The sequence below is a fragment of the Patella vulgata genome, chromosome 4, assembly GCF_932274485.2.
Source record: "Patella vulgata chromosome 4, xgPatVulg1.2, whole genome shotgun sequence".
NCBI lineage: Eukaryota > Metazoa > Mollusca > Gastropoda > Patellidae > Patella > Patella vulgata.
Window position 1 is genome coordinate 77,567,389 of NC_065882.2, and position 14,727 is coordinate 77,582,115.

The following is a 14,727-nucleotide window of genomic DNA, read 5'->3' on the forward strand; positions in this document are numbered from 1 at the left end:
TTCATGTTAATAAATGTCTAATTAATAGTTTATATAGAATTTCAGGCCTAAAGAAAGACCTACAATAGGCAGATTTAGCTCTTGCATAATGTATGTTTAAGTGTGGTCCAAGGTTTACACGGGTAGGCCTCGAACATAAGGCAAAAGCAAATGGAAAAAAATAAATCCAATCCTAAATACACAAATCCAATAAACCAACACCATGAATTATCACAATAATTGACGTAATAAAACATATTTTAATATTAAAAACAATTCAGCTCCTTTAATAAACTTTACCTTTGAATCAAGATTAGTAAGATTGGTCTGTAGTTTGGTATTGTGTAATTTATAGGTTTCTAGTGATTTATTAATGGATGATAAATCTGTCTGTAACTTGACCACATCACCTCCACCTTGTTTATTCTGAGACTCAACTATAATAAAAAATCATAAATACATGGCTTTATACACTGATGGTTAACAGATTAATCTCAATAAAAATAATAATATTTCATGATTAAACCTTTAGCCCTTAGTACATGTATATATATATAAATATTAACTACTTCAGTTCCGAGATAAAAAGAGACAGAGAGATGGGGTTTAACATCCATTCGACACAAACTAGGTCATTTTGGGACTAACTTGTGGCTCAATTTTATTTCAATAATTCGCTTGTGCGTAGGGGTCTTTAGAAGTGGGAGGAAACCGGAGGACCCAGAGAAAACCCATGAGGTTGGGCTGCAGGCCACCCTACTCCTTGTCATGTACAACCGGGAAATTGAAACCACGCCAGTTGACTCAATGACAGACCTTGTAATACAATGCCCACGCGCTAATCATTCGACAATCCCCCTCGCCACCCCCACCCCCACAGTTTCTTGTAGAAAATAAGAAAAAAGTGATATATTAATAACAGTGCATTCCTGAACGGACCAAAACAGTTGATCCTTAAGACTTCAAGGATCAATTTACTTGACAGGGTGGCTGAGTGCTAAAGGATTAAGCATGATCAGAGTGATTATAATTATCCAATCCAATTCATATATCTAATCATTATTTCAACAGTAAGGTTGATGTAGTAAATGCATATATTGTGATTGTTATACAGCTCATGGAGGTAGATAAGTTATAGTTACGTTAATGCCAAGACATTTTTAATACAAAAAACATAAAAAAAAAGACAAACACAAGAAGAGGTTGATATGATATTTATTAATAGTCCATTTAAAAAAAAACAAAAAAAAAAAACAGAGAGAGAGAGAGAGAGAGAGAGAGTTTAAATTCCACGCGACACAAACTAGGTCATTTCGGGACTAACATATGGTTTAATTTTATTTCAATAATTCGCTTCCGCATAGGGGTCTTTAGCAGTGGGAGGAAACCAGAGGACCCGGAGAAAACCCACAAGATTGGACAGACGGCCCTACTCCTGGTCACGTACAGCCGGGGAATCGAAACCACACCAGTTGACTCAATGACAGACTTTATGATACCGCACGCACACGCTAACCAATCGGCCATCCACTCCCCCTTTAGAATAAAAGGGTAATCTGAACACATATAGTAACATTACATATATGAAGATCCCCGGGGGAAGAACGATCCAAGTCACTTTTTCAACGAACCACAGTTAATGGCGTCATCTGGTAGCAAATTGTATAAGCTTTCTGTGCAACAATCAATTTCAGGTAAAAACATCGAACCAAGGCCCTTCTGAAATGGCCTCCCAGACAAATACGTCCATCGTACCCTTTATTTGACCTTAATTTGGCTGAAAAGTGGAAGTCAGTTGTTGTACTTGTAATTATGATTCGTATTAAACATCCTTTTGAAGTTGTAATTAAACCCACTCGTTCTGTTCGGGTCAAGCATTCTCGTCCAAAAAGTCTGTTTTACCTTTTATGTGAAAAGACAAAAATGTGACTTAGATCGTTCTTCCCCTGGACTCTTCATATATATACTCAAAAACAGACTTGTGAGCAAACAGCAAATACTAAAAGATAGTTGAATAAACTAAAATCGAATTACATCTGAATTTTGATCGAGTTACTTGCCATAGAATTCTTACCTCTACATGTTTTCAAGATTTTATTGATCGGGACAAAAAATGTGATATAGAGCAAATTTAAAATTTTTCCTTTTTTCCTTTACATATAATCTTGTCTGTAGTGTTTACAAGGTTTTAGTGATGGCGTAAAATCGAATCGTGACTCAATTTCAAATGAAATGAAATGGGGTTTTACATCCTACTGGGCTAATGAAGAAGGGAAATAAAATGAGATGGGAGTTTAATTTCCTACTGTTCTGCTCCGACTGTGCTAATGAAGCCTCGCATACACCATACAGTGTGCTATGTATGAGGAAAATTTTGACCAGACAGCAGCCCGACGGCCTACTCTTATATCGAATTCCAACTGTCAAGGGATCTTTTACGTGTATGCCAATGTGTAACACAAGACCTCGACTTTCTGTCCCATCCTAACGATTATTCAGTGTCTCTTGTCAGGCCCTCTGTCCTTAACAACTTACAAGGGGGAACCACACCTAGTATGAGAGAGAGAGAGAAATGGGATCAATAATTCGCTTGCATAAATTTAGTGGTCTTCAACAGTGGGAGGAAAACAAAGGACCCGGAGAAAACCCACGAGGTTGGACAGATTTTATTTGTAGAAGCCTTATAAAGAATTATTTGGGCAAACAAGAATAGATTTAAAATCCAACAATTTGAAATTGTTCCTTATAGGTTTATTTTTATTTATTGACTATGTCTGCTCTTCTTTATTAAACAAATACATCAATCATAATACATAATATCAACTATACATCTACTGATCTAGTCATTATTCCATATTGAACATTGTATGATCTTCTTTACAAATATTCCAAGTCTATCACAATTACTATTGAATTTTGAAGGCTGTGTAAAAATACATGTAGAATATTGATCTTCTCAACAGAAAGATATCTTTGTTCCCTTGTGTTATGCCAGACACGTGCTGCTATGTCTCTTTATAAATGTTTTCTGCATGTAGAGTATTGAATTCAAACTAGAATATGTATTCAATAATTTCAAGTTTGAAATTATACTGGTATGTAATTATCTCTTTTCACAGGATTTCAGTATTCAGTCCTTCAAGTTTAAGGTGCGCTTTCGCTCCATTTCCTCTCTAGGCAACTCAACTTGCCTTCGCTGAAGTCATTAAAGACTCCTGCAAATTAGCTAAATCACTCTCTCGTAAATATTGAGATTAATCAACTACTTTCAGTTTTTGTTTATTTTTAAACTGCATACCTTCGAGTTATCTGTTTCCATGATAATAATTCTGACGCTACCATATTCACCAAATATTAAACAAGACTAAAGCATAAATACAATTTTGACCTCCTTAATTCAAGAAAATGTAGAATTACTATTACAATATAATCAAGTAGAGATTTTTATGGGAGCATTTTTCTCATTTTTGAAATTGGCAGGAGCTTTTTATGGCTCCCGCACAATTTTTTAAACATAAAGGACTAAGCATTTCTTTATATGAATCCATTAATTGACAATCATCACATAATACCAGCATAATATAAGTGTATTCATCAACTGTTTTATTAGAGTAGTATATGGGAGTAAAGTCTGATAATAACTATAAAACACAAATATTATTCTATATGAGGGTAAAATAAGTTTCACATTATATACACTACATGTATGTAGGTGGCATAATATTTACATATTAATAACTACATGTAAGTATTGTAAGTAGGTACCGGTATTCATCAATTAAAACTGTGTTAAAAGTTATAGTTTTCTTATTTCTATCTCAAATTGTGTAAATATTTTAGTATACATGTATAAGGTCCATGGTACATGTAACTGATTTGGACAATTCTTTTAATCACTGTCCTCATCCACCTTTACTATACATGATGAAATGAAATGGAATGGGGTTGAATGTCCCACTGTTCTACTCCGACTGGGCTAATGCCATACAGTGTGCTATAACGAAAATTTTGCCCGGGCAGTGGCACTATGGCCTACTCTTACATCAAATTCCAACTGACAAGAGATCTTTTACATGCACACAAATGTAAACCCAGGACCTCGTTTTTTCATACCATCCGAAAGACTAGACAGCTGTCCTTGTCAGACCCTCTATACATAAGGAAAGGAGCAGTGTACAATTATAATTTATCGTTAGAATATTACACCTGAGTTACTCAAGAACTTACCAGTTAATAATCTTTCTCTAAGATTATCTAAATCTCTTTTTAATTCGAAATGCATCCATATCAGTCCTGCTGACGCTACAATACACGCTACTAACGTGATAAATGCAATCAGGACCAGACATGGTGAACAAGTTCCACAACTGATAAATCTGAAATAGAAGATAATACAATCATTAGTTCATCTAATATTCTCTAATCTCTATTTCAGATAAATGTACTAATTTTCGCTTATTTGTAGATACTGAACCAAAAACGGTATTTAAACATATATTATGCAAGAGTTAAATCAGTCTATTGCAGGTCTTTTTTAGCACTGAAATGTTATCTAAATTATTAATAAAACATTGATTAACATGACAAGACCTTAATCAACTCTCGATGCCATCGGATATCTCCGATATTAAGCAGATTAGTGCGTTCAGCCATATTTTGATTTAATTTAAAAATGGAGACGCGAGGCTTAGCTTCGAACAACCAGTCAAACCTTCAAAGGCTAATATCCTCACTCGCAATAGAGTAACTTTTTCAATATATTCATTTTGCATTATCTATTTTCGAACAATGATAGCAAAAATGGCTAAAATCCAGTAAACATCGCAGGCTAGCGATGATATCGAGAGTTGATTATGGTCTGGATAAGTTAATTAATGTCTAATTAATAATTTACATAAAATTTCAGTCCTAAAGAAAGACCTGCAATAGGAATATATTTAACTCTTGCATAATGTATGTTTAAATAAATTATGTTAATGAAAAGACTATAAATAATACTAGCTTGTGATTTTGTGTGCTACAAGTAGACTATGGTAATATTTCATGAATATTCTTGATGGTGTGTAAACATTTGACGCTTGACATTATCAGGCTGTATCACAGAATAGACAGAATGACATTTAGGTAATATTTTCTTGTCATTCGAGAAAAAGATCCCTCTTGATTTATTCAGTTTCGATAACAAACCTAATTGCTGGAATGAATTCTTTAAAAAAATAAAACAAGTTCAATCATATATCAAGTCATTTTGGGACTAACATATGGTACTATCTAATTTCAATAATTTGCTTGATCATAATAATAAATAATAATAATGTACATTTGTAAAGCGCCAAATCCATCCAAACGCATGCTCAAAGCACAATGAGAAAATAGGAGCCTTTAGTAGGGTGACCCATGTACTCACAGAAATACAGTCCACCGCTGATAGTTCGAGACTACCACTGAAGCGTGCACATCTACCACTGAAGCGTGCACATTCGCCGTGCCGAGACCAACTTTCTGACAGTATGATACTATAAATAGCCATGGCACGTGCAATTCTCTACAAATCTATCAACTATTACAGCCGTAAAAATTTATTGTTGACGATTTTGAATAGCAGTAAAATTAAGCTTCTTGGTTATTACAGCAGATTTAGAAATTACGTTCGTTTCATTTTTTAAATCACTTTATCATTAACTGTACCGTTAAGAGCGGCATCTTTTGGTTTAGTACAAATAATATCTCTGAATCACTCGGGTTAGACAGGAACATGATACTAGTAGTAGTTTCATTTTACTTTTACAAGCTTCTTAAACGATTGTTGAGCTACCTAACGTGCTTATTTCTAAATTCAATTTCTTGTTCTAGCTTTCTGTTATGTTTCGTAAAAAAGTAGTCTTGATTATCCCGACCTGTCAATCAGGCGTAGAATGGTCTATAGACTGGTTAAGCAAGACTAATTTCAAAACAAGGGCACGTAACCTATCTTTTACTCAAAAGTGTCTGGATGTTATGGACGACTCTTGGAACCAGTTTTCAGTCTATTATTTATACGTGATTAATGGTCATAGCTTATTAAGTACAACATGATCGTTTATTTAGTGACTATAATTGTGTGAAACTGATTTGAGGCTTGGCATATATATAAATATTGTGGTGTAATTGTCGAGATATATGGAGATATTTATTTATGGTGGGTCACCCTACCTTTAGCAGTGGGAGAAAACTGGAGGACCCAGAGAAAACCCACATGGTTACGAAAGCGTAGAAAAGAAATGAAATGTAACCAGCCACTCAATGACATTGATTGGGAGCACACACCATGGAAGAGAACACAAGGGGATATTAACCATGTATGGTGCTAGCAGGGTACCAACTGAATAAAATTATTTTCATTATAAAACCGTTGTACATGTATATGATGTGCTAGTGGTTATTATTCAGAAAGTGTAGGCTGGTTGTATTAGTGTCCACATGAGATCAATAATTCTTAATAAATAATATAATAAAAATAACCTCAAAAGTATTGTGATTTATCATTAAAAAAAACCTAATCAATAATTCAATCTGTTAGAAGTTAACAACTACAACAACATAACATGTTTAATTCAATTAGCTATTCTGTGTCAGATGGAGAACAAAAAACAATCAATCTTTAATGTTTCTTTTTGTATGACTGTACCATAGAAATGAGAGAGAGAGAGAGAGAGAGTAAGAGAGAGAGGGAGAGAGAGAGGGAGAGAGAGAGAGAGACACACACACAAACTAGGTCATTTCGGGACTAACACATGGTTCAATTATATTTTAATAATTTTCTTGTGTGTAGGGGTCTTTAGTAGTGGGAGGAAACCAGAGGACCCGCAGAAACCCACAAGGTTGGGCAGGCGATCTTACTCCTTGTCATGTACAACCATGCCAGTTGACTCCATGACAGACCTTATGATACAGCATGCACACGCTAATCATTCGGCCCTCCCCATCATAGAAATGTCTAGATATACTATACTTGTCAGTCCCATTGTCAGGGCCAAAGGGGAGCTACGGTGGGTAAGATGTAGCTCTCTAGCCTGGAGGCTGCATGTTCGATCCCTGCATTAGCCGAGACATTTCTTACACGGGTCCTCGTTTTTTATTTGTCTCATTCGAACGACTAAACAGCTGTCCTTTTCAGGCCCTCCATCCTGCACCACTGAGAAGAGGAAACCATGCCGGAAAATCCCAATGAATTTTCTTGGTCAACATCGGGAGTGAACTCGCTAGCCTTGAGTTCCTACCATTTAGCCACAATAATGTAGACAGGCATAACAATTAAGCAGAAACTCACATGACAAACATGAATAATGAGAGGACTCCGTTTTACTTCTCTATTTTCTATTTTTAGAAAAAAAAAACTTTCATTTTAATTTTCAGCATGACTACTGTATTATATTGTAAAAGCCTGATGAATAATATTAGGGTGTAGTGACATTTACTATTACCTTGATGAGTGCAAAAAATTCTCAACATGATTAAGGAAACTCAACCTGAAGTGCGTCATAATATTTAAAAGAGATTTCTTTTTTGCTGATCATTAAAAAGAGAGAGAGATCTCAGAGAAAGAGAGAGAGAGAGAGAGAGAGAGAGGGGGAGCTTCAGTTTACTAGTGGGATGATATCAGAGGATTCGGATAAAACCCATGAGGTTGGACAGGCCTTATGATGTAAAGCACAAGCCTTAGACTATTCATCCACTCAATACCCAAAGAACAAAAGATTTAATTTGACAAGATATATGTACATGTACCACTATATTAATTTATATTCCTTAATATATTTCTGATCAATCTATTAATCTTTATAGGTAACGGATTCAAATAGAGTTTAATGAAATGAAATGAAATGGGGTTTAACGTTAGCTTAATGGGGTATTATGGGAGATTATATAAAGAGCTGACAGTTTTCGCTATAATATTTTAAAAAAATAGATAAGGTAAATAGAATGTGCTGAAAGGTTCAGTCCAATTTCTCCACTCGGAACCGAGATATTAGCTTTTGAATTTTAGGCTAACCTCAATCATCATTACTAAAGTCGGTACGATAAAAAACCAAGTCTTGATTATCAATTCTTACGTTTAATAATTTTTTTTCAAAAATTGCATTCCAATCCGCTAAATATAGCAGGCTATGTAAGCGATGGCATCATAAGTTGATTATGGTCTGGATAAGTTAATTAATGTCTGATTAATAATTTAGATAATATTTCAGGCCTAAAGAAAGACCTGCAATAGGCAGGTTTAGCTCTTGCATAATGTATGTTTAATGTCTCATCAAAACAATTGAGACATTTGAGACATACATGTATAGTGTTATTAGTGTTATTTCTATGGATTCACGTACAATGCAGGAGGAGGTGAATTGTGCCAGCTGTAAAATTTTGCCTACTCTAAAACTCTTCTTTAATTTCCAACAGTCACATATTCTTTAATTAACATGCATGCCTATGTGAATGAACCTCAGGTTTTTGTCAGATCCAATTGGCACATCTGATAAAACGGACATCAGGATTAACAAATCCCAAATAACCAAGTTCAAAGCATGTTTGGAGGAAATAAAAATCTTACAAGCTAAAAAAAAAACCCCAAAACAAATTAAAACAGTGAAAGATGAGTATTCACTGTCTGTGCATTGTGCATTTATATTGACAGCCTGTCACCATGACAACACTTGGAAACAGACCTGCGTTTAGTGCATTCAGTGATGTCACATTACTAGCGATGTCTATGGAAGCATGACATCTTTTGAATATGCTTAACGGGTAGCCTGTTGCTGAATATGTTTTTTATAAATTTGATAACTATATACATGTTAAGATTAATGATAGTATTAATACTGTATTAATACTAGAGAACTTATATAGGCCTTTGCCTGTTGTTCAATCCATTTCAGTTTATTGAATAAAATATTGTTTAAACTAATACTGTATATTGTTCTTTAATAGTGTTTATATGTAGGCCTACCTATATGGTTATAATACTACCATTTGCAGTTGTCTTAAACATGTGCAAATAACAATATTCATGTAAAATAATTGATCATTTATCTTCTCATCGAATTACAAAGTTACTAATGTGTCGGGAGGTAATGCTCTATGTGGTGGTTTCTTCTGATCTGGCTTAAAGTCCAAACAATCTCTGCCAGTGACCGATATGATATATGTATTAACAGAACACAATTTTAATGGGAAACAATCACTGTTTTATTCTAAAGGCACGACGTTATCATTATCAAGCACAATGACACATTTAGTAAACTTGAGTTGAATATATATGAAGCCATTTACAGAGTTCAAATAACAATAACGTTGTGCTTTTAGAATAAAACCAGTGATTGTTTCCCATAAAAATTGTCAGTGACCGATATAATACATGTATTTAGCCTAATGTTGTTCCAAGTTAGATATTTTTTTTTTCACAACTTATCACTGAGGGTGATAGAAATTTATCACTACAAACACGACAAAATAAACAATCATAAAAATATGTGCCTATTGTTAATATGTGTCTCTTGGTTAGAAAATCAGACTATCTGTTCTTTATTTATATAATCCCTTATTTCTAAAAGACATGAGGTACATCTATTACGAAATATCACAAGAAGAAAATCAGAAATAACCTGCATGTATTTCTCATGGCTCACAAGCAATAATTCAAGATAATGTTTAATAAAAATATGTTAATGAATCTAAGAAAGATATTTTAAAATGAACAATAAAAGGCTATTACCTGCAACCACCTTTCTTTCCAAATGGGCTTGAAAATTCTTCAATTTCTGAGGAATCGGAATCATTTGATCTCAGAAGTTCATGGCCACTTTTACTTTTTCGTCTGGGTAGTTTGCCATTGCTAACCAGGGCGTCCAGTTGTCGCCGTTTCTTCATCCTTTTACCAGGTTTAAAATCGACATCGACTTTAGTTGTCGGATCCAGCTTGATGACTTTTACAAATTACTCTTCGGCATCAAAAGAGTGAAGAAGACCGGATAAGATATCCTCTAAAACATCCCAAGAAGACGACCAAATTCCGTCATATCACAGAACCGGAAGTGGCAAAACGATGACGCGAGCGGCTAAAAAATCGATCGAAGTAAGTAATCCATTCGAACACGTTATCGATCGACTCGGTAATTAGTGAAAAATCATCAGTCTTCGTGTTACTTGTACACAGAATAATAACACTTGATGGAAACGACACCGGAATGTGCTGACTCAAATAAATTGTCTGATTTTATGATTTTGACAGGTGATAAATTGGAGTTCCCTCCCTTGGAGCACCGGCAAACTTCTTACCGTAAACCTTCTTATAGTCGATCTTTTTTCTTGTTTTACTCCAATATAATAAAATCATTTGAAGTTTTCATCGAGCCAACAGCTAAATTAAACTGGATATAGCCAATTAAAGAGGCATTTTGACTCTCACAGTGAGAATAAAATATGTACTTAATTTGGAATATTATCATTATCATTTCATAATGAACTAGAATCATACATATCCTCTCTACATTAGCCCAGTCAGAGCAGAACAGAAGGATGTTAAACCCCATTTCATTTCAGAATCATACACGTAATCTTCAAAATCCAAGCATATGGGGCCTATTGAAAGTAAGAAATTTTCACTAGAGCTCTAAAATTCTTGAAAACAACTAAATCATTTGTAGAACTTCTAAATTGAAAGTTAAAACAGGTATAACTCATCAATGGGGGATGGCTGATTCAGTCACATACATGTATTCCGAGTGTATTTTTTCAACAGACAAAGCTCTCCAAAGTGCTAAGTAAAAATTATCATTTTGTTCCAGTCTACTCAGGATTAAAAATGTCCATTTTCCAATTTTATTGAATCATCGAGCGTTGGCCAGTGATATTATTAAAATTGAAACAATGAATTTATTCTAATAATTATTCAAAGTTTAATTAATGATTCCATTCAGGCAATAAACCCATTGACATAATTTCTTTCTGTTTACACTCCCTAACAATTTGAAATGTCCGTTTTGAAAAACAGTATATTTTCTAACTGTAAGTTATCGGAGACAAGCAATGCAAAATATGTAGAGAACATGCCCCAGATTCATGTAGAAGGACAGAAAAGGTAGGTGACTTCACTGCCATGCTGATCAAGTTCCTCACACAGGGACAGAAAACAGAATCTTGTCATTACATGGTGTAAAATGATCTCCTCAGTCCTAGTAATTCATAACACCCTGTTTTAATATGATCTGGAGTGCAGTAAGTTTTTTTCTAATTTCTAGGGAATTAATTTATTTACACCAACCGAACTGTAGGCCTACATACATGTACTTTAGGCTGTGCAGTTAATTCTCTGATAATTCAATGCAGTATTTAATGTACATGTAGTTACTTGAGTAACAGATTCTTATTGGCCCTACCCTCTATCCGTTACTGCCTGGCCCTATACACATCTAATATGAAAATAAGGCTTTCCTCCACCTCGGTTCTAAGGCTATTTTAGAATTCTTTTTACTGGCTATTTACCACCGTGATTCTTCTTTATTCGCCAAAGGGGATCATTTCTTGCCACATCCGACACAAATTTATAATAATCCAAGCCTTATTTTCATATTAGATGAGTATATATAGGGCCAGGCAGGAACGGATAGAGGGCAGAGCCGATAAAAATCTTGTTACTAAAGTAACTATATTTAATGGTGCATTTAACAAGGAACATCTCATAGGTTTTCATATAATTTAAGGGTAGCCTATTTCCTTTAGAGTGGAGTATTATGTTCTAATTTATACCAAAATATATACAATGTTATGTCTTACCCAAATCCAAGTGATTTTTCAATTCTGTCACTTGTCTCATTAGCCAGACAGACAAAACACCAAGTACAGAAACAGAAGCCAACAGAAATAATACTACTACTATTTTTAAAAATGTCCCAACAGAACAATGAGAAACGATGATTTCATCTGATGGAGTTTTAAATGGCAGACCTCTGCTCTTCCTATAAAAATAACAAAACATTATTTACAAATTGCAGTCAACAATCTTTTGGACAACCAATCATTTAAATTTAATTAAGAGCCTACAATTTTATAATAAAATAAACTCTACATGAATTTAATGACCACAGAATGTCTTTATTAATTTACTTTTTCAAAGTTAAGATACTGGTGATAAGATAAAGAGCTGGTAGTTCTCACTATAATAGTTAAAAACTAGATAATGTAAAGGCAATTTGCTGAAAATTTCAGTCAAATTGATCCACTATGAACCGAGAATTAAGCGATTGAAATTTCGGCCTAGCCTCGATCATCATTACTAAAGTCTGTACGATAAAAAAACAGTCTCGATCATCCATTTCATGATTAAATTATGAAAGTCGAGCAGCAAATGGGATCATAATCCAGTAAATATCGCAGGCTAGCGATGCCATCGAGAGTTGATTATGGTCTGGATAAGTTAATTTTAAAAAGTCTAATTAATAATTTAGATAACATTTCAGGCCTAAAGAAAGACCTGCAATAGGCAGATTTAGCTCTTGCACAATGTATGTTTAGTAAATGTTGTTTCAAATTGTGTATCTGTAAATAAAGCTAACACGTATGGGTTGAGTGTTCAACTGAAAACTTTTCCTATGGTTGTTACATGTATTTGAAAGAGAGCTTTTAATATAAGCTTACATATTTCATTTGATTGATGTGACAGTTAGAGAATTGGGGTTCAATAGTTTTGAGACTAACGTAATATGGTAATTTTTAAATTTATTAGTGCGTAGAGATCTTTAGGGAGGACCCTACTTCTTGCCATGCACAAGCCAAGGATCAGACAATGCCACTTGACTCCATGACAGACCTCTGATCAAATGCACACACATTAGACCACCTGGCTACTGCACCCCCTCCTTTATGGAATGTGAATGGTTTAACATAGTAAACAAGTTACCAGATCAGCTTATTGATTAATAGTGAGAAATGTGACTGACAACAACGACTATATTGTGAGTACCTGGTACTCTAAAAAGTTTTATATGCTTAAATTTCTGTAGAGTTTTGCTTGTACCCAACAATCTATATAATATATTAATGAAAAGAACTGTAAGTAGTGTAAGTTTATAATTTTGCAATAGGAAAATTCTCTGGCAGACTAGGCCTATTATTATTATTATTTAACCAAATCGGCAACATTTTCTTTTGAGTGACACCCCAAAGTATTTGATAATGTAGATCATCTGATTTTTAGTGTAGTAAGATAAAAAAAACAACAACATTGTTTTATATCTTGATTTTAAAATAATGTTTGTCTGGATCCTGGAATCTCACAATTTACTTAAATATTTTCCCTAGAATAAATTTTACAATCAAATCTAAATACAGATACACAGTAGACAATATAGATATAATAAATAAAAGTAGCCTATATGTATTACCAAATTATCTCAATTGGATTAGAACTGGAAGTGTGTTTACGGTAAATCAATACGTCAACTATACATCTTCAGAAAGTTTATTTGCCTTTTTCTAGGCAACAATAGTTTATTTATGACATTTAAATTTAGTTGCTTTTAAAATAAATATTATTACTATAATAATATAGGCCTACCGTTATTCAATAAAAATATTAAAAAGCGTGAAAAATTCCTTACTTTCTTGATTTTTTCGATTTGTTTAGTGGCGGAAGTTTCAGGTCTGGGGGATCGCTGTCAGATTCCGAGTACAATAAGTTTACATAATCTTGATTAGTTGTTCTTCCGTTTTTCGGCTTCATTGTCACTATATAAACAATCACTTTAAACTAAGTTGTGTACCGTTAATTATCGATTTTCACATTTTTATTATGAGACGAACTTTTAACACATGATTTCTTCGCTGAAGAAGTTTTCGTTGTGACGTCTATTTCTTGGGATCATTTATTTAATTTTTGAATTCTGTTTTTTAGAATTCATAAACGAGAAATATGAATATAATTTTTGTCATTTCCGTTCACTATAAACGAGTTTGTCGCAATTATTACAATAAGTCTTAGTCGACTTTTATTGTAATATGCTTTTTATTATATTTAGAATTCGGTTTTAACAGAGTTCTCCAAATAAACGATTGCAGCGCCAAATCAAGAACGACAATCAACATAAATCGCATTCAAAGGATAACGTTGAAAGTAATTTATGTGAAAATAAAACATTAAATTCATTATAAAGTTTTCTATTTTAATTTCGGAAATCATCGGCTCACAATTTTAAAACCCCTTGGGCTTAGTCGATAAATATTACTGTTTTTTCGTAGTGGTTTTGGGGAGTTGGATTATACTACTGTTTGATGGATGACCGAATGGTTAGCACGTGTGCGCTGTATCATAAAGTCGGTCACTGAGCTAACTGGCTTGGTTTTGATTGCTCAGTTGTACTTGACAAGGATATATAGGGTCGCATGTCCAAACTCGTGGGATTTCTCCGCCCCCCCCCCCACACTGCTAAAGACCCTAACGCACAAGTGAATTGTTGAAATAAAATTGAACCATGTCAGTCCCGAAACAGGCCCTCCCGAAAAAAAAGTTGCCGACCGTAGCACTAAAATACCTACTGTAGACTGTGCCCCCTCTAAAACCTTCACTGCCCCTCTTCAGCCAGCATGCTGGCTACGGGCCTGTCCAGAAATGACCTGGTTTGTGTTGAGTGCACGTTAAACCCCATTTCTCTCTCTCTGTGGTTTTAATAACCACATGCCATAAATAGTGAAAAAGAAGAGTTGCCAAACCTATAGCAGGTA

The 14,727-nt window shown here is 34.2% G+C and overlaps 1 protein-coding gene across 3 annotated transcripts in view; it reads right to left on the reverse strand.

The window, feature by feature from the left end:
* LOC126819431 (EF-hand calcium-binding domain-containing protein 14) overlaps window positions 1–13,834 on the reverse strand; it is a 34,205-nt gene extending 20,371 nt beyond the window's left edge. For 2 of the 3 annotated variants that reach the window (XM_050547461.2, XM_050547459.2), the window contains exons 1-3: window positions 13,608–13,834; window positions 11,785–11,966; window positions 280–416 (exon numbers count right to left, since the gene is read on the reverse strand). In XM_050547461.2, the coding sequence (XP_050403418.1) occupies window positions 280–416; window positions 11,785–11,966; window positions 13,608–13,729 (441 nt within the window). In that variant the 5' untranslated portion in view covers window positions 13,730–13,834. Of the gene's footprint in view, window positions 1–279; window positions 417–4,206; window positions 4,356–9,724; window positions 10,345–11,784; window positions 11,967–13,607 lie in introns of those variants that run through there. The other variant, XM_050547460.2, reaches the window with a different exon arrangement.
* Window positions 13,835–14,727: the final 893 nt, after the last annotated feature.